The sequence below is a fragment of the Echinops telfairi genome, unplaced genomic scaffold (genome assembly GCF_000313985.2).
Source record: "Echinops telfairi isolate 266 unplaced genomic scaffold, ASM31398v2 ScPeMD7_7468;HRSCAF=8506_0, whole genome shotgun sequence".
In the NCBI taxonomy this organism is placed as follows: Eukaryota; Metazoa; Chordata; class Mammalia; order Afrosoricida; family Tenrecidae; genus Echinops; species Echinops telfairi.
Genome location: NW_022111369.1, coordinates 50,579,224 through 50,603,712, shown reverse-complemented (window position 1 = coordinate 50,603,712; position 24,489 = coordinate 50,579,224). Strand labels below are relative to the sequence as shown.

Genomic DNA, 24,489 nt, shown 5'->3' with positions numbered 1-24,489 from the left:
GAAGGCAAATGTTTTGAGAATGATGAGGGCAACAAATGTACATATGTGCTTGACACAATGGATGTATGTATGGATTGTGATAAGAATTATACGAGCCCCCAATGAAATAACTTTTAAAAAAAGAAGAAGGGGAAAGGGGGAGGGAGAAAAGGGGGTGGGGGGGGGACTGAGATGATGGCATGGAGGGAGCCGGGCACTAACCCGCCCAGGGGGAGAGTATTGGTTGTGTCTCCGCAGAATTGGGAGTGTGCATACAGACCCCACGATGGCCCACCAAACCATGAAGGCAATGAAACCACATGGAGGAATGCAGGAAAAGACTGGGCTACAGGGCCGACCGCAACCAAAGACAAACTGACCCCCGCCCTAGATGTATGTGCAACAGAGACCAACACTGAACCTTCAGTGGAGCTAAGGGGCCACGATGTCATGCCCCCACAGAAGCAAACCAAGGAGGACAAAGAGAAAGGGACAGTAAGCGTAGACCACGTATTTGCACACCAAGCTTGGGGGACGATGTCCTTGCATGGAGCTGCCAAGGTGCGGAGAGGACTGTAGGGCCGACAATAGCTTATGACATGTTGTCCCCTTACTGGAGTATTCTGCCACAGAGGACAATAATGGGGACACACGGCAGGGAGGTAGTGTGGTCTGAACCCCCCCGCAGCGAGACAAACCAAGAAGGAGCATAACAGATCAGCTACTAGAGCACAGCCAAACCATGAAGCCCCTAAAGAGCCCCCAAAATTGACTTTAGGCTAGAAGGGGCAGCTCCCCAAGGAGCAGGGGGGAAGATAGTCATAAAGGTCAGCAGACAGACGTGGAATTATGTATGCTTTTTCTCTTTTTTTTTTCCTTTTTTTCAATCTTGTTTTCTTATTGTTTGATATATGTCACTGTTGGTTTACCTATTTGTATAAGACAGCCATGGAAAGCAAGCCCGGGGAGAAAGCAACAGGGCCAATGGCCCCAGAGGGACTTTGCAGGGAGAAGGAGGCTGGGGAGGGTGTGGTGAACAAGCAAAGCCATAGACAGGGAACACCTAAGGAATTAACATTAACAACAAGGAGGATGTAGAGATCCTATGCATGTTGGAGCAACAGCAATCTAGCTGAGATGAAGTACTAAGAGGTGGAAATAGGAGGAATGTGAAGGTGGGGCAGGAGGAAGGCAAAAGGAAACAGAAGAATGATCTAGCAAGCAAAGCTATGGATAGAGGTATAAGCATAGGTGTGTACAAATATCAATACATTAATGCACAAAAATAGAGGTATTGGCCTATGTACATATATTTATGCGGCAATACACTGAGGTTGTGGATGGACCTTGGGCCTCAGCTTGTACCCTTGCTCAATGTAAGAACACTTTGTTCTAACTGGCATTTTGTGATGTTCATCACCTTCCACCCCCTCCCCCACCCCCCACCTGGCACAATCGCTGAAGACAAAATGGGTGCATAAGAAAATGTGGTGAAGAAAGTGGATAGTGCCCAGTTATTAAAAGATATAACATCAGGAGTCTTAAAGGCTTGAAGTTAAGAAGTGGCCATCCAGCAGTGGAGCAACAAGCCCACATGGAAGACACACACAAGCAGGGGTGAACATGAGGTGTCAGCGGGATGGGGTAACAGGCATCAGAAGATCCATAACAAACAAACAAACAAAACCATATTATTGAGAATGAGGGGGGGTCCGAGCAGAGACCCAAAGCCCATCTATAGACAGTGGAACATCCCCCCACAGAGGGGTGTCAGGGAAGGGATGAGTCAACCAGGGTGCAGTAAAGCAACAATGGAACACACAATATTTCCCCTGGTTCCTTGAGGCTTCTGTTAGGTTTCCCCAGGTGGGAAACACCTTGGTCCTTGGCTTCCCACGAGAAAGAATTCATGCCAAAGCCTGGTTTGTAATCCAAATGAGTCGTATAAAGGATAGAAGCAGTTTCACGTCTTACAGTAAACGGGACACGGCTGCGTGGGACCAAGGCACAACATGCTGAGCTGCATAGCAGCCGTTGGGAGAACCCCTGAGAGCGAGCGAAAACTTCTGGCGTTTTGAAGGCCCTGCATTGGGAGGTGTGGTGGATGATACTGGTTGACCCCATTGGCTGAATGAAATTCACCTGGCCCAGATGAGCCAATCCAGGTGTACCACCCACCTAGGTGTGCCACCCCTTCCTGGGCAGGAACTCAAATTTCTGAGCATGCCCATTGGACACTTTCATCCCTCTTCTAACTACCTAACACTTCCTCATCCCCCACTATCATGACTCTAGTGCTGGTTCTCACTCTGCACTAGACAGGAGCATGTGCACAGGTACAGATAAGAGATAAAAGCTCATGACACACACAATCCAGGAACAGGAATGGGAATAATGATACCAGAAAGTTAGGGGGAAGAGGGGGAGAGGTGGGGTGGAAGGGGAAACTGATCCCAATGATCGACACATCCCCCTTCCAGGAAGAAGAACAACAGAAAACAATAAACCATAGGGGGTGGGAGACAGTGGTCGGTGTGAGATATGCAAATAATAATAATTTATAATCTATCACGAGAACATGAGGGTGGGGGTGGGAGGGAGGGGGGAAAAGAGGAGCTGATACCAAGGACTCAATAGAAAGTAAATGTCTAGAAAAGAACGATGGCAACATATGTACAAACATGCCTGATACAGTTGATGTATGGATTGTAATAAGAGTTATAAGAACCCTCAGTAAAATGATCTTTTAATTTAAAAAAAAGAGAGATCAAATGATGTATTGGCTTGGGCAAATATGCTGCACAAGACCTCTTTAAAGTTTTAAAAGGCAAGTATGTTACTCTGAGGACTAAAGTATTCCTGACCCAAGTTATGATGTTTTCAGTGCTTTCTATGCATGTGAAAGTTGAACACTGAATAAGGATAAGGCAAGAAAAATAATTGTAATTATGGTGCTGGTGCAGAATATTGAAAAATACCATGTACTGTTAAAAGAATAGATAAATATTTCTTTTAAGAAGTGAAGCCAGAATGCTCTTTAGAAACCAGAATGGCAAAACTTTATCTCACAAATTTTGGACATGTTGTTGGGAGAGACTAGTTCCAGAAAAAGACATCATTCTTGGCAAAGTATTCCATTGTAAGCCTACAGATTGCATTAGGAATTCAATAAAATGACCAATAAAAAAATTACCAGGACTCACAATTAGCACAGGTTATTCCACAGGATATTCATGTTATACACCTATTTCTCTCTAATTTTGGGTTTGCTTATCTTATTTTTGCAAAGTTTTTGCTGATACACATGCATATCCAACAGACAAGCATAAAAAAAAAGAACTCAACCCTCACTAGATGCATGTTTGGATTGTTTTCTAGCTTGGTGGATATGGATAATGTACATCATAGATAAAACCTGATATATACAAGTCAGAATTTCTCTGGAGTATATATACATAAGAGTGAAATTTCGGGTCCACAAAATATATGTATAATGACAAGCTATTTTCATTAGGGTTTTATCTCTTTACATGCCTATCAACAGTGTGCTATGTCTCACTGATACGTATACTTACTAAATATTTGATGTTGTCAGAATTTTAAATTTTGACATGCTATTTGTTATTTAAGTTGTATCTTGATTTTCTCACTTTAAAAATCTTAGAACTTTTATTTGACTGATTTTTGCATGTGTTTTATGTTTACTTTTTGCTTTTAATCTATTTTATTAATTTTAGCCGTTTCATATTCTCAAGAACTATGGTAGTGTACATGTTGTGTTGTTAACCTCAAGGTTAGCACCACTAGCTACCACAAAGGGGGTGGAGAGCTGAAAATAATGAGTATAAGAATGAAGAGAATGTTCTAAAATTGATGTGGTGATGCACAAAACTTTTAATATATTTAAACCTTTGCATTGTATGGTGTGGGAATCATGTCAATAAAATAATTGCAATTAACAATAAAAAGTCAGATTTTGATATCTAAAATCTCACCAAGTGGTGACATCTTAGAAATTATTAATTTGAGTATTTTTGAAAGTTCTTACCTTTTGCAAATCTTCGTAGAGCAGAAATAGTACATTGGGGTTATCCCTCTTTTCCCACCAGGATTTTACATGTTTATACCAGGAACCATAAGGAACTAAAATTACAGGGGAAAAATGTTAGAGCATAGTGTTATCTGTATACATCTTCATAACAGTAGCAACAAATGGATATATGTCAATGACAACTTGAAGGGAGTCAGTAACTCAGACCAAAGAAAGTATTGGCTTGGAAAATCCATGTTCAGAAACATATTCTCAACTTCCCAGCATTATGATACAGCTTGTGGTACAGAGAAGTAGCGGAAGTTGACTTTTCACTGATTTGATTCAGAAGCTAGGAAAACATTATTTGGAAACTGGTGCAAGAGAGAGAAAGCGGAGGGAGGGGGAAGTGAGGAGGGGCAGGAGGCTAGAGCGATCAGGTTTTTAGGGAAGGGAGTTTAGATAGCAGAATTATCAAAGGCCATAACATCAGAAGACATAAGTCCAAATTTCTAATTAGTCACTTCCAAGCTAACTCTACCAATAACAATGAATTACTATATGCTTTTAAAAAAAAGTATTATGCTTTCATAAGTTTAGATGTAAGGGCTATTAATCTCTTAGAGACTTATAAAATGGAAAATTAGAAGACTTTTGGAGATGATGTGATATAACCAAGTGTTGTCCTTTCTCTTCTCTTGTCTGTTTGCATCCATCTGTGTCTTTTTCTAAATAAAAGACTGGCCAAATAAAAATGATGATGAGTGAATCAATAAATGTTGCTTTATAATAAGCCATTGTAACCACAGTGAATGTTTTACTGTTTTAGGCATTTTTTTCTTGAAACAAAATGTTTTATAATCACAGTTATAATTATCTAACTGAATCCTTTTATAAAAGTGCAACATTATATTTTTTTTCTTCCCTACTATGTGGGACATTTATTTTCAGGCTGATGCAGTATTCTTAGATCTTCAGCATTGTGTTTTTCCAAATTGTAGCACCAAACACCAAACATGTGTTTTGTTGGGTAATATCTTCTTGTGTTGGGTAACATGTTCTAAAGATAAAAATACCATTAATGAAATTATTTTAAAAATCATTGTGAAAAAAAAATCATTGTGATTGGATTAGAATAATCTTGGTGTGTGTGTGTTGAATAGGAAACTCCAACACTATTTTGTCCTTCAGTCTCAAATGTTTTAGGCGAAGGTTGGAGGCCCTGGGTGGTTCAAATGGTTAGGCATTCAGCGGCTAAAGGGGTGGAAGTTTGAGTTCTCAGAAGAAAGGCTGGTGATTTACTTCTGAAAATCTGGAGTTTGAATGAGCAGGTGCCATGAGATGGAAAAACAATAAGACACATTCATTTCTTTGAAAGACACCATACTTGGTAAAGTGGAGGAGCAGCAGAGGAAGGCCCTCTAGCAGATGCATTGACGTAGTGGCTACAGCAGCAGGATCAGGCAGAGAAACAATTGAGAGAATGTCGCAAGATTTGGGCAGTGTTTCTTCCATGGTGCATTGGGTCATGTGGATTGGAACCAACTCAATGGCACCTAGCAACAACATATCCTTGGCATCCCAGCAAAGATCATCCTAAGAGAATGGAATTGTAAAACAATACCTATGCTTTTCTTCCCCACCACAAAATTGCGTCATCACGTTTTAACAAGAGGGCATTTGTGTTTTCAAATGCCCTCACTAAGTTCTGTTAGTGAGAATGATGGAGGGAAGCACCTGGCATCCTCGTTGGAAGCAGACAGTCTCCTATTTTCTTTTCTCCTCTGTTCAATGGAACTATAATGGCACATTATAAACATTTTATAATGAATAGAGACAAGGGAGAATGGGCCAAGTAGTTTCTATCTTAAAAACTAACTAACAAAAACTCTCTCTAACTCCCAACAATATTCTACATGTGTATTTATTTTTAACTGTTTGGCTAGACTGTCCAGATTCTGTAATTTGCTCTTCATATCTGAAATCCCTATAGTTACTAAAACTGTGCTTTATTTAAAAATCAGAGAAGATAACATCAGATGTACAACAAAAATGCTGTCTTAAATAATATTTATCTGAAGGAAATGCAATCAGATCAATTATATTGAATTATGAATCACTCATCTAGACAGATTACAAAGAAACACAGCTGTCCTTACCATCCCCATCCATGAATTTCTCCACAAACTCTGGAAATGTTCCAGGATTGGGATGACCGGCGGCCATCAGATGGAAATAATAGTAAGACACAGCCACGTCTTTAGCGTTCCGGCAAAGATAGATCATCTAAGAGGATGAAAGCATATATAAAATGCATATGTAATTTTTTCTTTTTCTAAAAATGGCCTCCTAAAGTTTTAAAAATAGGGCATTTATGTTTTCAAATACAACCATAATGCACAGTCATTTTAGGGAGTGTACACAAACTTTCAGTTTAATTGCTAATTGCTTCTATGTGACAAAAATGAATTCCCATGTGTGCTTCAAATATTAGCCAAGGTATTATTGCTTGCTTCTCAATACCTTCCTTTTCAACAGTTGGTGGATTACAGACTTCCTCTTATTAATGGATGTAAAAGACTTATTTTTTTAAAAGTTGCCATTGAGTGGATTCCTAAACATTACAATCCTGTAGGTCAGAGCACAATTAACCCATAGGGTTTCTGTCCAGGAATGCACTGCCTTATCTTGCTTCCAAGGAGCAGCTGTCGTGTTTGAAATGCTGACCTTTTGTTAGCCAACTACTTAACCACTGTGCCACTAGGGCTCCCAGAGACTTATAAACCAAACCCACTACCATCAACCCTATATAGAACTTCTTAGGCTGTGAATCTTTATAGGGACAAACCTCATCTCTCTCCCACTAAGCAGGTAGTGAGTGTAAGTTTGAAATTCCAGTCCTGTAGTTAGCAAGAGACCTACACTTTCACTGCCATCGAGTCGATATTCCCACTCATAGAGACCCTATAGGACACGGAAACTGCCCTATGGGTTTCTGAGATGTGAATCTCTACAGCAGTAGAAAGCTTCATCTTTCTTCTGTGGAATAGATGGTTTAGAACTGATGACCTTAGCAGTTCAACGGATAACCTACTACACCAGCAGCACTCAATAAGAGACTTATAGCATGCACGATTTTATCTGTTTACTTATCCCATTCCTTCAATAGATGATGTGCCTCTGAGGACCACGAAGTTGTGTGCCATGTAAATTGTTATACTCCACACAATAGATATTCAATAAACGTTATATGTAGGTACAAATTGTATTACAGATTTATACATCTATATCTTCCCTACTGTACTCTGAGTTACTTAAGATCCTTTTCCTGTCCCCATGTCCAATTTATTTGCCCCCAAAGACCAAAAACCATATTTTGTAAAAAGAGGGCATGCAACAAATACAGCAAAAACAAGCACAGCTATCATTGATGGTATGTTTGAAATATGTTAGGCACTATGTTGAGCATTTCACAAGTATTATGTCATTTGACTTTTATAACAATTCTAAGGACAGGATGCTATTATTTTCCCTCTTTTACTGATGAGGAAACTGGGGCTTAGAGAGTTAAACTAACTTTCTCAGAATCATTAATGATAAATAGAAGAGCTATAATTAAAATCCAGATTTGCAAATTAAACAGACTATAATCCATATGTATTAAATTCCCATTTAATTAATGAAAGAATAACTACACCAGTGTGCATGGGGCACATTTAAGACTTTCTTAACTCACTTGATTATTCTCAACTTTCTTTGAGTTAGATAACATTCTAGGAACACTTAACTCTGGTTACCTTGCAGTTCTTTTCCCAAAATGAGACAGGAAGATACTCAACTGGCAGATGAGTTTTCACTAACCTAGGAGATGCCATGTGGTTTAGCTGTTTTACTCCTGATTTAAAGAAAGAGAACAAATGTTAGACAACTTTAAAAATGATAAACATTTACACAAACTTACATATAATAGACTCAATTGTTACCAATAACAGTACATGCTTATAAAATATTATAGATAAATTCTAGAGAAAAATATCAAATAGTATTTTTCCTATTTTTGAGAATAATAATTGTTAACATTTTGGTGAGCAGTCTTCCATATATATATATCTATAGACCCTGACTCATAGACACGCCAATATCATATACACAGATGGGATTTTTTAATACATTCTATTTGCCTCAATATATTTCATACAAGCCAATATCATGAAGCACAGATCATATCAAAAATTTAGTTCACAGTATTCTTGTATCACATTTAACTATCCTTATATTGATCAAGTTTTAAGTTGCTATAAATTTTTCACAATAGTAAAATGATCTAAGATATCCTTTTTCATATACCTTTGAAAATGTAATGTAATTTTTCCATATCTAAAATTTTATGAAGTTCCTAGCTTCTTTAGTTATATACCCCAAATAAATTAAGAACAAAACATGAAAGACATGTGCACACTTACATTAGTACAGCAATTTCCATAATAGCAAAAAGATTAAAACATTAAAAACTCTGACTATAGAACAGTGGTTCTCAACCTTACTAGTGCCGCGACCCTTTAATACAGTTCCTCACGTGTGATAACACCCCCAACCATAAAATTATTTCTGTTGCTACTTCATAACTGTAATTTTGTTATGAATTAGGCAGCCCCTGTGAAAGGGTCATTCGACCCTCAAAGGGGTCGCGACCCACAGGTTGAGAACTGCTGCTATAGAAGACTGGATAAACAAAGTACTACATTTATTCATCGGAATATTATTCATCAGTAAAACCAATCACAAGTATGTCAAATCCATTAAGGCATGGACAAAATTAGAGAACACTATGCTTAGTAAGGTTTGTCAATTTAATAAAGATAAATATTTTATGAAACCATGATTATAAAGAAAAAGAAAAATGGTTTCCACATAGAAGAATAAGACTTTCAACGGATATTTTTCTGTTTTTCTTTGTTATTGGTGTTAGGTTTGTGGTTGTTGCTTTCTTGAAAAAAATTTTTTTTCTGTCTATGAAATCCAGGATAAGTAAATCTATCTAGGCAGTAACTGGAAGAATGAATCCTTGGATGTACGACAGGGTTGTGATTGTGGTGATTGTACAACTCTTCTTAATGTGATTGAACTATTGAATTGTATAATTTGTGAATTATATGCCAATAAACAAAAATATAAATAAATAAAAAGAAAGAGGGACTGGGGAGAGGTGGGGAACAGGAATCCCCCGGGAAGGACTGGAGGGTGGGGACTGTGGCTGCGTGGATGGCGTCGATGGCGTCGATGGCGGAGTGTAATGCATCACTGATCCTGGCGGGCGAGGGGAGGGGGAGACGGGCTGTGAAACTGTATCGAATATGCTGTTCTTTGTCATTCGCACATTCCACCAAGGAACTGGAAAAGTAAACCACTTAAATCAATAAAGGCCAAAATAAATAAATAAAGTTGAATTTTTTTTTAAAAAGGGAGAGGAAGTGCCCAGCCTTAAAAATCCTACGGTTTTCGTTCCCATTAGATCAAAACTTTGGTCTGAGGGGCTATGAAACGAGGAAAAACAAAACTGAAGCGAACTTGCAGTCTTGAGCAAAATACAGGCTTGTTTCAAACAAAGTATTATGAAGTTCAGTCCTAAAATGCTCACATCTTAGTCACTGAAGAAGTATAAAGGTATAAACTTAAATGAATCCGATCTCTTATATAGAAGTCATAGTTCTAATTACCACCTTTGCTTACAATCTCATTTCGTGAAATAGTTATACAAATACCTTAAAACATATGCATATAGCTTTTAAAATGAGCTTGAACATTACCATCTAAGACCTCATCCTTTTTGCATTCCAGAAAAGGCACTCGATTAAAAATGAAATCTTCGTTGCACTTTTCCAAATTACCATCTTTATAAATCACATCTATAATTTCACTAATCCAGGTTGTACCTGTAAAAAGTAAGCAGACATGCTATGAAAAGCTCCTTGGTTGGGCACAGCGAAGGGTCGGCACGCTGAATTAATAGATAGGTAATTTAGGAAGACACCAGCGCAAGGTTATTTGAAGGTACAAATGCATTTGAAGAGGGTCTGGGTAGCTGGGCGAAACAATAGACCTCTCAAACATTAATTAACCAACTCCCAAACAGCCTCCGTATGTAAGGATGGCTATTGTAACAAGACACACCTGGGAAAGAAATTTGCCCAGAAAGAATTATGACATTCAGCAAACTGCTAAGAGTTGTAGATTTAACTTTTGCATCTAAAAAGGAGGTAATCCTTAAGAATAAGTGAGGTACTCAAGCATGCTTGTGATCACAAAATTTACCGCGCGTCTCTGCCATCTCAGATTGCGTCCTACTTCGAACCGCATGGAGGTGTGCTTAAGTGTCATTGAGTTGGTCCCGAGTCCTTGTGACTTTATTTGCAAGAATACGAATTGCTGTCCAGTCCTGTAGCATCCTCACAACGGTTGAGCCTATTTTTGCAGCCACTCTGTAAACGCCTTACTGGGCTCTTTGTACTTTCCTCTGACCTTTTCCTTTGCTCAGTATCAGGTCCCTCTAGGAACTAGGCCGTTCTGATGGAATAATCCAACTATGGAATTTTCTAAGGAATGCTATTTCTATGGAATAATATTCTAAGAAATATTTCTTTTCTAGCTGTCGTTCTTCTGGCAGTCCACGGGATGGCCAATATTCTTTGCCAACATTATAATTCAACTGCATCACTTAATCTCTGGTCTTTCTTATTTATTGTCTACTTTTTGAACACAGATGAGGCAATTAAAAATACCGTGGCTTGGGTCAGGCTCACCTTAGCTTTCAAAATAACATCTTAGCTCTAAAATACAGAGACGTGTTTTGCAGCATAATTGCCGAGGCGATATGTTGTTTGCTTTATTGCCTGCTGTTCTCATGACTATTGATTGTGCATTCAAGTACAGTATATAGAAGATATAGAACATAATATCACTGCTGTAAGGTGACCGTAGGCCTTTTGATGAATCATAATATGCCCAGCAATTACATTTTCTTCTCAAGGTGTTATAATATAGGTTGACACAAATATTTAAAGGCTGGCAAAATAAGAACATATACCTTAGTCTGATGCTTCTGCAGCTGCTGTAACTTTTGGACTGCCTACAAGAATGCAAAATAATTGAACTAAGCCTTGCATTCTCATAGTGATATACATTCACAAGTCATATGAGACATGAAGAATTTCCATTATGGATAAGAGCTATCTTTTTTTTTTTTTAAAGAAATCCAGGGGCAGATATACTTGAGAAGGGTGTATCAACTGCTCTGGAATCCCAACTCATAGAAAATAACTGACATGTAGGGTTTTTTTCACTTGTAATCTTTGTATTTTTATTTTATTTTATTGGGGCTCTTACAGCTCTTATCACAATCCATACATATATCCATTTTGTCAAACATATCTGTACATATGTTGTCATCATCTTTTTCAAAACCTTTTCTTTCTACTTGAGTCCCTGGCATCAGCTCCTCATTTCCCCTGTTTCCCGCCCCCCCCCATGCCCCCTTGATAATTTATAAACCATTCTTTTTTCCCCCCATGTTTTACACCGACTTCTGTCTCATTTCACCCTCTTTGCTGCTCTCTGCACCCCCTGGGATGGGGGCTATCCATCGATCATTGTAATAAGTTCCCTCTTACTCCCCACCTTCCCTAACCCTCGTAGTATTGTCACTTCCCTAATTGGTCCTGAGCGGTTTATCTGTTCTGGATTCCCTGTGTTTTGAGCTCTTATCTGTAACAGTGTACATGTTCTGGCCTAGCCAGATTTGTAAGATAGAATTGAGGTCATGAGAGTGGGGCTGGGTGCTGGGGAGGAAGCATGAAAGAACCAGAGGGAGGTGGTGTGTTTCATCGGTGCTCTACTGTACCTGGACTGGCTCTTCTCTTCCTTGTGGCCATTCTGACAGAGGGGTGTCCAACTGACTACTGACGGGCTTTGGGTTTCCACTCTGCCCTCCCCCTCATTCCCATTGATATAATTTTTGTTTGTTTTGTTTGGGGTCTTTGATGCCTGATACCTGATCCCATCGACACCTCATTATCACACACTTTTATGGAAGCATATCACCCAGACTTGGTTTCACAGCATCACTGTCTGAAGTAAAACTGCAAATCTTTTAGTTGGGAACAAAAGGTAAAGGACCTTCCTCTACACAATGAATGCAATATTTGCACATTTATCTTTCAGTGCTAATGGAATAACTAAATATAGAAATCTGGATTGGACCCTTTTAATTTCTACATATCTATAATTTTATGACACTCTGAAGTGTAATTTAAAGTTAGCTAATCTTTTTTAAGGTTTTCTTTAAAATAGAGCCTTGTAGTACATCTAAAGATGAACAATTAGTGAAAAGTTTTTAAATACTTGAAAAAGTGCATAAATATATTATATATCCTATAAAGATCACAAGAACGTAAGCCATACAAAATGCTTAGTTCCAATTGTTGTTTTAGATTACAGTTAAGTTTCTGTGTTGCTTCTGTTAGGTGCCATGAGTCGGTTCGCCCCCATAACAACTCTATGCACAACAGAACAAAACCCTGCCCAGTCTTGCATAATACTCACAATTGCGCTTATGCGCGAGCCCATTGTTTCAGTCACTGTGTCAATCTCTCTTTTACAACCCCTCTACTTTACCAAGCACGATGCCCTTCTCTAGGGACTGCTCTCTCCTTGCGACATGTCCACAGTAAGTGAGATAAAGTCTTGCCATCCTTGCCCCCAATATACAGGTTAAACTCTGGTGTGTGTGTGCGTGTATATATGGTATACTCTTGTTGTACTTCTAAGTCTACATATGAGATATACTCTGACCGTATTTCTTCTAAGACCAACCTGTTTGTAGTTCTAGGAGCCCATGGTAGTCTCAGGCTCAATACCTTTTCTAGCCTCACAGTGCAAATGCATCAATTGTTCCTCGGCCTTCCTATCAAAGTCCAACTTTCCCAAGATGTGAGAGTATTAAAAATACCATGGCTTAGGGCATGCACACTTGATTCCTCAACATAACATCCATGATTTTCAATACTCTAAAGTGGTCTTCAGGAGAAAGATGACGTTTTTTATATCTGTAAAGAGTTCCAATCTCAGAAACCCAGAAAACGTTTACGTAGAAGGTCTGTGTGAGTTGGTATTGGCTCAATGGCAGGGAGTAAGAAAGAGGACTGGTGCAAGAAATTGACCTGATCCAACACATCTTTTGGTCTCTTGACTGTTGCTTCCATGAGCACTGAATGTGGATCCAAGCAAGACAAAGATCTTTGACAGCTTCAGTCTTTTCTCCATTTATCATGTTGTTACCTCTTGCTCCAGTTGTGAGAATTTTGGTATTCTTTACATTAAATTATAATCCAGACTGAAGGCTACAATACTTGAACTTCATCATCAAGTGCTTCAATTCCTCCACCCTTTGTTAGCAAGGTTGTATAATCTGCATATTTCAGGTGGCTAATAGTCCTCTCTATCCTGATGACACATACCTCTTCATATAATCCAGCCTCTGATTATTTGGTCAGCATGCAGATTTAATAATTATGGTGAGAGGATACAACCCCGACACCAACACCTTTCCTGATTTTAAACCATGCTGTATCTACTTGTTCTGTTCTCACAACTTCCTCTCGATCCATGCACATCCTCCACAGAAGCACAATATGTACGTACTGGAATTCCCATTCTTCTCAAGGCTACCCAGAGTTTGGTATGATCCACTCAGTCCAATGCCATAGCATAATCAATAAAACAAAGTAAACATCTTTATGGTTTTCTCTGCTTTGAGCCAAGAGCCATGTGATTATGCAATGGTATCCCTGGTTCCATGCCCTCTTCTGAACGTAGTCTGAAACTCTGGCAGCTCCCTATCAATGCACTGCCACACCATGGATGACCTTCAAAAGAGTTTTACTAGATGTGGTATCCTTGTCTATTCTTCCATATGTATTGTGTGTATTTCTAATTTGGCCAGCAATATACATCAAAGTGCTTTCAAATTAAAAGTATAGACTGTGTGTATGAAAAAGTAGGATAATATGCCTCTTTCCTATGCTGATATCAGAAGGACCCAGTATTTATTTAATTTGGGAAATTAGATAGAAAATGAATATGTAAGATAACTCCTTATAATTATATCACTGAAGGTGGGTTTATCATTTTAAGTTCAAAAAGGACAAAGTTCAAGAGAACTTACCAGATTTGGGATAGGTGGCAATAACAAGATCATCTGGCCTTGCCTGGAAAGCCTGCACTTGATCCCAATTTATGACAAAATCTTTATATATTAAAAGTCCGTTGACATTGCAAATCATTTCAGACTCCATGATAGAGCGGGACCTGAAATAAAAAAAATTGAAATGATATTCAATATATCCTATAAAATTATTTATAACCAGTAACAATTAAGTATACTGAGTTCCTCTTACATATTTAACATGTACTAGTTACTGGTTCCTTCTTTATAGTCTATTCTGAGTCTGAAAACTCCATTGAAACCTGTTCACTTTGTATGACCCTGCTGGCATTTGAAATACCAGTGACATAGCTTCCAGATCATAGCCACACAGAAGCCACCATGTATGACAAACCGAAGGACAAATGGAAGAATGAATCAGTTGCAGAGGAAGTAGCTGCTGAAAATCTTATGCGTCACATGGAGACATTATCAGAGATAGTGCTGAGGACGGGGCCCTTGAATCTGAAGGCACTGTAAAATGACTGATGAAGAACTGCTTTCTCAAAGTAGAATCAACTGTGGTGACATGAATGGAGAAAAGCCTGTGGGAATGGAACCTTCTAGATCTACATTTGCTGATGGTGCCCCACTCACGGTCTGAACAAATACCTGCAAAAAGATAGTAATCAGAACATGGAATGTAGGAAGTATGAATATAGGAAAATAGGAAGTTGGCAAAAATGAAATTGAATGCATAAGGATTGATATTCTAGGCATTAGCGAGCTCAATTGGTACTGGTATTGGCCATTTGAATCAGAAAATCATACGGTTTACTATGCCAAACAATGACACAATCTAGAAGAATAGTGTGGCATTCACTGTCAGAAGGGACATTTCAAGATCTATCATGAAGTACAGTAGTACAATGCTGTCTGCTGTCTGTTTCCCCAAAAGTAAGACATCCCCGAAAATAAGACCTACTTACAGTTTTGCCTCTTGCTGAAATATAAGGCATCCCCTTGAAAATAAGACCTCCCCAAAAATAAGGCCCCCTGAAGCTACTATAACTCTGGATTCTGGACCATAGCGGCGGGCACCGCCGTGCAGCTCACTGTTGGCTGCAGTGCAGCCGAGCAGACAGGAAGTGCGAGGTCTCTTTTAATAAAACAATAAACAATAAATGTGTATTATATTCTTCTTCATGGAAAAAATAAGACATCCCCTGAAAATAAGGCCTAGTGCATCTTTGGGAGCAAAAATTAATATAAGACACTATCTTATTTTTGGGGAAACAGGGTAGGATAACATCTCCCTGCCTTCAAGGAAATCCAGTCAATGAAACTATTATTCAAATTTATACACCAGCCATCAAAGCTAGTGATGAAGACATAGGAGAATTCTACCAATGCTGTCGGTCTGAAATTGATCAAATATGTAATCAAGATGCATTCAGAATTGTTTGTGATTGAAATGAGAAAGTTGGAAGCAAAGAGGAAAGAACAGTACTTGGAAAATACAGACCAGTAATAGAAATGAATCTGGGAATCCAATGATACAATTTTGCAAGACTAACAACTTGTTCACAGAAAATACCCTTTTCAACAACACAAAAAGTGACTATACACATGGACATCTCTGGTGGAGTACACAGAACTCACAATGATACATCTTTGAGAAGAGACAATTCAGCAGCTAAAGCCAGGCCAGGAGCTGACTGTGGAACAGACCTTCAATTGCTCATCTCTAAGTTCAGGTTAAAGCTGAAGAAAATTAAAACAAATCTATAATAGCTAAAATATGACCGTCAGTCAATTCCATCTGAATTCTGAGAACATTTCAAAAACACACGCCACATTGAGCCCTAAAGGTAGAAGCCCCGATGAGCTGTGGGAGGACATCAAAAACATCACCCATAAATAAAGCAGAAATGTCATTAAAAAAACAGGAAAGAAAGAAACATCAAAGTGGATGTCAGAAGAGACTCTGAAACTTGCTATAATAGTAGAGTAGCTAAGGCAAATGGATTAAATGGTGAAGTCAAAGGGATGAATAGAAAATTGCAAAGGGAAGCTCTAGAAGACAGTCAATTATTATACTGAAATCTACAAAGACCCAGAGTTAGAAAGCTACTGGAAGAGATTCCTAGTTGTATACCTATTCCAAAGAAAGGTGACTCAGAAGAATGCTCAAATTATGGGAAAACATCATTGATATGACATGCAAGTAAAATTTTGCTGATGATCACCCAACAATGGTTACAGCAGTGCTTTGACAGGGAGCTGCTAGCATTTCAGGCTTTCAGGAGAGGACTTGAAAGAAGGGTTTATCATTGCTGATATAAGATGGATCGTGGCTCAAAGTAGAAAACACTAGAGAGATGTTCACTTGTGTTTTATTGACTAAGCCAAGGCATTTGTCGGTGTGGATCATACCAAACTCTGGATAGTCTTGAGCAGAATAGGAGTACCAGAAAAAGAGGTGAAAAAGAGGAATCCCCTTGATGAGATGGATGGACACAGTGGCTGCATTAATGGGCTCAGGCATAGGAACAATCGTGAAGATGGCACAGGACCGTGCATCACTTAATTCAGCCGCGTAGGGTCTCTAAGGGTCAGAGAAGACTCAATAGCACCTAATAGCAACAAAGCAATGAGGTCAGGAATGGAAATGTCATAAAACTGATTCTGGCGATGCTTGTACAACTCTTGATGTGATTAAACTATTGGATTATATGATATATGAATTATATGCCAATAAAACTTTTGGAAAAAAAGAAGTACACGACTTACCTTTTGCACATAATGAGTCTATAATCTTATTAGGAAGACAAGTCTAATATATAAAAGACTAAGGAAGGGGTATTTAAAGTAAAGTGATTAAGTAAGCAAAAATAAGTGATAGAAATAATAAAATATATTATGTATGAAAACGACAGAGCCTTTCATTTATAGATTAAAATTAATGGGGCATACAAAAATAATTGCTGTTGCTGTTGTTATTTGACTTTGATTTTTCTCCAACACCTTCAGATGTTATATACAATACATGTCCTATGCCAACCTCACAACCGTTACGTTTGAGCCCATTGTTGCACTACTGTGCTGATCTATCTCTAGGATGGTCTTCCTCTTTTTTGCTGATTCTCTGCTTTAAGAAGCATGATGTTCTTCTCTAGGGACTGTTTTTTTCCCAATAACATGTCCAAAGTATTCAAAAATACGTACGATTTAAACTCTATTTATCCTCATTTCTAAAGAGTATTCTGGTTTTACTTCCTCCAAGATAGACCTATTTGTTCTACTGGCAGTTCACGGTACTTTCGATTTCCTTTACTAGCACCATCATTTCAGTTCATAAGCTAGTCTCCAGTTCTACGTATTGTTGCCGAGCTTTCACATATACATATGTGTGCTTACTGTGATATGGATAGTGTGATATGCATATAGTGCTTAATGTGATATCTTTGTTCTTTGACATTTAAGCAGTTCTTGTACATCAGATTTACCAAATGGAGAACATAATTTGATATCTTGACTTCTGCTTCAATGACCATTGATTGTAGATTCAAATAAAATGAAATCCTGGACTCTTTCAGTCTTTTCTCCATTTATCATGATGTTGTCTATTGGTCCAGTTGTGAGGACTTCTGTTTCCTTTACATGGAGTTGTAACGTATACTAAAAACTGAAGTCTTTGATCTCCATCAGTAAATGCTTCAAGTCCACGTCACAAGTCCATTATACAAGCAAGATTGTATAATCTGTATAGTGCAAATTGTTAATAAACCTTCCTGCAATCCTGGTACCAGGATTCTTCTTCTTCATATAGTCTAGCTTCATAAATTCTTCTTCATCCAGTCCAAAATCTCAGATTATTGTTCAGTACATAGATTGAACAAATATGATGAAAGGATATAACCTTTTATGTTGCACTCATTCTTTTATTTACTTTTAACCAAACTACATTATGTGAGCAAAATTTGTTTTCAAAGTATAGATATTGCTTTTATTTTTATAGCTGCTATATCATAAAATATATTTCACTGCCCTTGAATCAATTTTGAGTCGTAGTGACCCTCTATGGCACAGTTACTGCTCCTGTGGGTCTCTGAGGAGGTAAATCTCTAAGGCAGTGCATAATATAGATATCCATATTATCCATATCATTGAATCAATGATAGAAATATCTGTTGGTTGCAACAGGAATTGATCATCTTTGAGTAGTCTTTGAACACTGTTTTCTGCAGCAGCCATTAAATTATTGAGTGCAGAGGTATGCATATGTACAATCTCTACCATATTGTTTAGCAAATTGCTAAAATATTTTTACTGATTTGCACATTATATAGAATTGCCTACAGTCTCTCACCCTCAATAGGCTGAGACATGTATATTTTCAAGATTTCCTCATCTGAGTTACTATTTTTATTATTTAAATAAGTGTTTTAGAGAAGTCTTATACTTTTTAATATGTTTTTGCTTTCATAAATTTATTGTTTTGATCATTTTCATCCTTTTGTCCTTCAGGAGTGTTACCTTTTACTAACTGATTTATAGAAAATAATTTACTATTGGAATATATATTACTAATATCGATAATTTTTCTGTCTAATGTCGATAACAATTTTAAGCTTTTTAACGCTATGTAGAAGTATGGTGTTCATACAATCAATCATGTCAAACTTTTCCATGTTTGACACTGTTATCTAAGGATTTATATATGCTAATCTTTACATGTCAACTGGTTCTACAAATCTTCCTATTACTCTCACAAACTGGATGCTTAGCAGAAATATGCCTTGTTTGTTAAGGAACGTGAACTGCTTTCTTGGCGGTCAGCCAGGGTTGTAAAATTGAACTTGTAGTCAACTGTGAGTAGCTGGTTTATCGTTAAATAGCTGGCTGGATTCTATCTGCACCTTCATAGTTAATGTATGGTCTTGGAGTCAAACTAAACATCTTACAATAAAATATCTTTTTGCATCTAATTGCTATTAGTCAAGTGTTTCAAAACAAGTACATAGATTAATCAGCTAGCAGCTCTATTTTTTATCATTCCCCTTCCCCTGCACTTCAGTTTCCTGAGTATGTTGGCCATTATTGTCCAGAGACAACAACAAGAAATTAAAAACAGTGATTTATGAATTTCAGAAAGATCTTTCCTCCTTTTTTCTTCCACTTCTTTATTTTCTTCCTCTCTTTTGCCCTTCCTCTCATGAAGAAAATGCTTTCTGAAAGCATGTGTATCTTCTTCTCAAACTGTGGGCTAAGTACTGGGAAAGCATGTGGGCCCAGATGCACAGGGGTTGCCTGCTCATAGTGACCCTACAGGGCACAGTAGAACTTACACTTGTATGCAAAGGTGATACTGTTTGCTGTTTTCTGGTCAAACACGGAGAACTCATTGCTAGGGGTCAGCTATGGCTTGTCGTGATCCTATCAGACAGGGTAGGACGGCTCTGCAGGCTTCCCGAGGCTGGACCTCTTTAAGGAAGCCTAGTGCCTCATCTTTCTCCCCAGGGACTGTTGGTGGATTCCACGCATTCAGTTAGCAGTCCAACATAAACAAATTACAATAGCAAAGCTTCACTTTGGGTTTAATAGCCCAGTTTTATTTTTCACAGGCCCGGATTTGATAGCTGTGAATCCATCAACTATGCTTTCTTAGATAAGCATTCTGAAAAAGCATCAACTTCTTCATTCTAAATAGAACCTATACATGTTTAAGAGCCCTTGGGGGTGCAATGATTAACTTCCTCGGTTACTAGCCAAAAGGTTGGAGGTACAAGTCGCCTTGGAACAATAGTCTGATGATATATTCTGAAATTTTGGGCTACGAAAGCAAGAGAGAGCAGCACACCGGGAATCATCACGAGTCACCAGAAGTGGGAAGGTAACCAGATAACAAATATTGGAGGGGGAATAATGAACTGGTCTCTTATCTCCACTTTTTTTTCCAGCTCCTGAATCATTCTGTAAATATCAGCAACTCATTGGTCTACAGCGCAAGTAGGATATGTTGATAGCAATTGTTTTCTAGAGAAAAATTTCCTTTTACATAAATATATGTGTACATAGATACTAACTAAATCATATGAACCTTATTGATGATCACATTAATAATTTGCTTTATGTAGTATACATTTTATAATTAATTCAGTTTTGTGTTTAACCCATTTCCTCCACTATAATCTGTAGCCTACATTCTTTTGCATCTTATATATTTGTATTTAGACAAATCACCCTTCTTTTCCTTATGTGGTAAGCAATTTTTGAAAACATTTCCAGGATGTACACAGAGAAGTCTTTAGGTTCAAGCTCTATTTACACTTATGGTGTGGAAACAAGCCAGGGGAAAGATCCTGGCAGCAGTTTGAATTTGACCCAATTTCAGAAATGTGTGAAATTGGATTAAATGACTGAAAACAGACAATATTCTTTTTTTTCTTTCCCAGACAATATTCTTTGGCGTATCATTGTACCCTAACTCCCAGCACAGTATCTCTCACAAAGTAGATGCTCAGAAATATTTGTTCAATTTAAGTTTTATAGAGAGTCTCTTTTGAGTCTAGTTTTCACTGAATTCTCAGACAAAGGAGTGATACTCTGTAAATGATTAACCTTTTGTAATTACCAAGGACTTTAAACTGTATTGACCTGACCTCTCACTTCAACGGAACAGTTGTATTTACAAGGGTAAGGGCCCTTGCCCTCAATAACACTTGTAATCGATTGCACAGGAATGAGCACAAAACAATGCCTCACATGAGCTAGTTTCAAAAAAAACTAACACAAAAGCCTAGAAGCCAGTGTCCACGCTACTCGTTTCTCCTGATGCTCCTTGTGCATAATCCAGCGTGCAGGATTTACAAGGATGCTACAACATTATGGCTTTGTGGGAGAGCTCTTTTAGCTACGTTTTTAACGTGACATGTAATTTTAAAGGCTTTGAATGTTTTACATGACTATTTTCTCTGAAAACAAACAAACAAACAAACAAAAACCAACTTGTGATGTATAACACATCCTATGTTTTCTATATCTAAAGCCTGAGGATTCATGCCAATAGTAATAAACACATACAACCTGATTAGAGGAGCCTGTGAGAGAAACTGGGGGCTCCAGTCAGTTCTCTTCCAAGCAGACCGTAACCTGAGAGAGAAGATGAGAGCAGTGGGTGTATGTAGAATGTGTCTTATATACATGCTGAATGTTAGCAAAGGGGGTGGGATTACATTGTGGGCTTGGCTTAGTAAAGCAATGGAGTAGCTCAAATCTAAAGGCAGGCAGTCCCTGGGTGATGAATGTCTGCTTATGAATAATCACAAACTATGAACCAACTACTATAAAGCCTATAAGAGTAATATTTTGAGACTCACACAATATCTTATAGTCGCAAACAACCACTATGTTGCCACTTGCATCAAAGCATTATTATTATTTACTATATCATTATAGCAAAACTTGTTTCGTTAATGTTCTGAGTCATAGAAATGTACACAACCCACTAAATGCTAAGACAAATTGATGATTTGGTATTTAGCAGTAGATACAAACCACACCCAATTGCTTAGCCTAACGTACAAATTTGATTTAAAAACAAGCATAGGAATGGAACTTGCTCATGAGCCTGAGACAGCCTGTACATACCTACACTGCATCTAGCCACAGAGCTCTGCTCATTCATACAGAGCTGGAGAAAGCCTTTGCTGCTGGCTTTGATTCTTTGGCTTCTAATCAAATTCCTACATTGGCCAACAGACACCAGGGGGCTGGGGGGAGGGAGAGAGAGGAAATGAAAAGGAAAAGGGAGGGAGAAAGGACCTAGAGCCAAACAGGAGGGAGACAGAAGAGAAAGTCCCTGATTAAGAATCACAGGGGCAGATGGAGTTTGCACATCCTAAGAAGGAAGAAGCCACAGGAAAGACATGGCAGAAGTGGGAGGGCCCCGGATCCTGACCCCAGCTCGGTTTACTGAGACCTGCCAAAAAAGCCTGTGTGGTGCATGGCGGTGTCCTGACAAGTCCATTGGAAAACAGTTTCCAGTTGAAATATTTTTGCCCTTTAATTCTTTTTTTTTTAACAGCCTCAAATACAGATGACAGCTAAAGAAAGAATGAAAATATTATGCACTTTTAGATTATTATGTTTCAAAATTTTGACTTCTCTCGGCTGTCACTCATGCTTTTAGCAATTTAAGTGTGGATATTTCAAATAAAGGGGACCATTGACAATGTCGGATTAGGTAAGGGAATGAGCAAAATATAAAGGCGAAGGTTTGCTGAATTCATGAATTCTCAGAATTCTCCTCTCGATGCCTCTGCCCATCCTGTGTTCCTGGCTGAAGAAATTCTCCCTTGGACTCTCACCCCAACCCCACCACCAGTGTCCATACTCCAGCCCACTTTATCTTGGTTAGTTCTCCATTTGTCTTTCAATTGCACTAAGATAACAGTACTCCCTTTGGGAAACCTCACCTGAGACTCGCAAGGCAATGCTGTATGTTCCTCCTTCTGCTTTCATCAAACCCAGAATGTATTTCTTCTAGCTTTTTCAGCTTCCATGACGTCAACTCTGACTTACGGCCACGTCATGTATGTCAGAGTAAAACTGTGCATAAGATCTTCAATGACCAGGTCCTTTTGGCAGTAGATGATTAGGCTTTTCTTCTGAGTCACTTCTTGGTGAACTCGAACCGGCAAGCTTTCGGGTAGTAGCTAAGTGGTCATCTGCCTTTGCCACACAAAGGTTGAGCTTACTCCTTACTAACACTTTATTCCATAGTGCTGTAGTTCGACAGTCTACTTGCCCAGCTTCCTCCCTGGATTGTCAGTAGTTTGAGGACATTGTATTTCTCTGTGATTAGCACACTACTTACCTTCTAATAGGTTAAACATTAACTATATATTTACTGATGGAAATTGACTGTTTTATTTTTAAAAGAGAGGATAAATTAAGAGAAAAGCAGTTGTTAGTTACTGAAGAAACTAATATCCAGCCTTATCCAAAGTATAAAGTATTAAACCCTTTCTGAGAAATTGAGCTTTTCCTATAGAAAATCAAGGTGAAGCAGGTGTTTGGGGAACAACAACGTCTGAACAGGCAAGATGAAGGCCAAAGAATAGATGAAGTAAAAGTTCCCAATGAAATTATTTTGACAAAGCCAAGAATCTTCAAAGAATGAGCAAGCATATTATTATTATGGGGAAAACAAATTCTTGTCACCACTTTCCTGGTTTATTGCTCATCAATGCAGTTTTCAATATTCTTAAAACTTCTCCATCATCCGCTCCCATGATTGCCTTGTGTCCTTCAGAAAATCTATCCAGATTACCCCTTTTTTCAGTCCCTAAAAACAGTCTCCTTAACTTTCTGAACTGACTTTGCTGTCTCAATTTTAACTGCTCTACCAGATCCCTCAGAAGTTACTGTGATGACTACACTATTTCTTCAGCACTCTAATGAGACTGGACCAAAGGTTGATCAAGTATTACTAAGAAATCTGGTCTGCAGCCATCCACTGATCACAGATGTGTTTAAACATATTTTGTTTAGAATAAATGTGTGCATGAGTGACCTAGAACATGAGCAGCAATATTTTTTGACGCATGCTCTTATCTGCACAATACAAAGATTTTTAAAAACGACCTTCAAGACACAAGAAATAACCTAAAGTCTGGAAATATGAAGGGGCTTCAAAATTTTCATGAAAAGGTAATGGAATTATTCCACAAACTTTTTGAAGCCCCCTCATCTAGTCACTGGATGCAGCACACCCAGCGTGTTCCTAGAAATGACCTCTGGTGGTGAAAATGTGGAAGCATGGCCTCTAGAATGTAAAAGGAGGTTGATAGCTATCTGGTACGGAATTCATTTCACATTCCTTCAAAACTCTTTAGAAAAGTAGACCGATTTTAGCCAACACTGAAAATTCAAGTGTATAGCAGAGTAAATGGTGAGCAAAGTTGAGTTAATATTTACACAAGAAAATTCTTTCTTTTTTTTAAATCATTTTATTAGGGGCTCATACAACTCTTATCACAATCCATACATACATGAATTGTTTAAAGCACATTTTTACATTCATTGCCCTCATCATTCTCAAAACATTTGCTCTCACTTAAGCCCCTGGCATCAGCTCCTCATTTTCACCGCTCCCTCCCCATTCCTCCCTCCCTCGTGAACCCTTGATGATTTATAAATTATTTTGTCATATCTTGCCCTGTCCAAGGTATCGCTTCACCCATTTTTCTGTTGTCCATCTCCCAGGGAGGAGGTC

General features: G+C 38.3%; 1 protein-coding gene across 3 annotated transcripts in view; it reads right to left on the bottom strand.

Annotated features, from left to right (window-relative positions):
* Nucleotides 1–23,003, bottom strand: part of SULT1E1 (sulfotransferase family 1E member 1) — a 36,348-nt gene extending 13,345 nt beyond the window's left edge. The window contains exons 1-7 of one of the 3 annotated variants that reach the window (XM_045284259.1): nucleotides 22,688–23,003; nucleotides 21,297–21,362; nucleotides 14,229–14,371; nucleotides 9,817–9,942; nucleotides 7,807–7,904; nucleotides 6,169–6,295; nucleotides 4,028–4,122 (exon numbers count right to left, since the gene is read on the bottom strand). In XM_045284259.1, coding sequence (XP_045140194.1) covers nucleotides 4,028–4,122; nucleotides 6,169–6,295; nucleotides 7,807–7,904; nucleotides 9,817–9,942; nucleotides 14,229–14,358 — 576 coding nt within the window. In that variant the 5' untranslated portion in view covers nucleotides 14,359–14,371; nucleotides 21,297–21,362; nucleotides 22,688–23,003. The remainder of the gene's footprint in view (nucleotides 1–4,027; nucleotides 4,123–6,168; nucleotides 6,296–7,806; nucleotides 7,905–9,816; nucleotides 9,943–14,228; nucleotides 14,372–21,296; nucleotides 21,363–22,687) is intronic. The other 2 variants (XM_045284261.1, XM_045284260.1) reach the window with 2 other exon arrangements.
* Nucleotides 23,004–24,489: the final 1,486 nt, after the last annotated feature.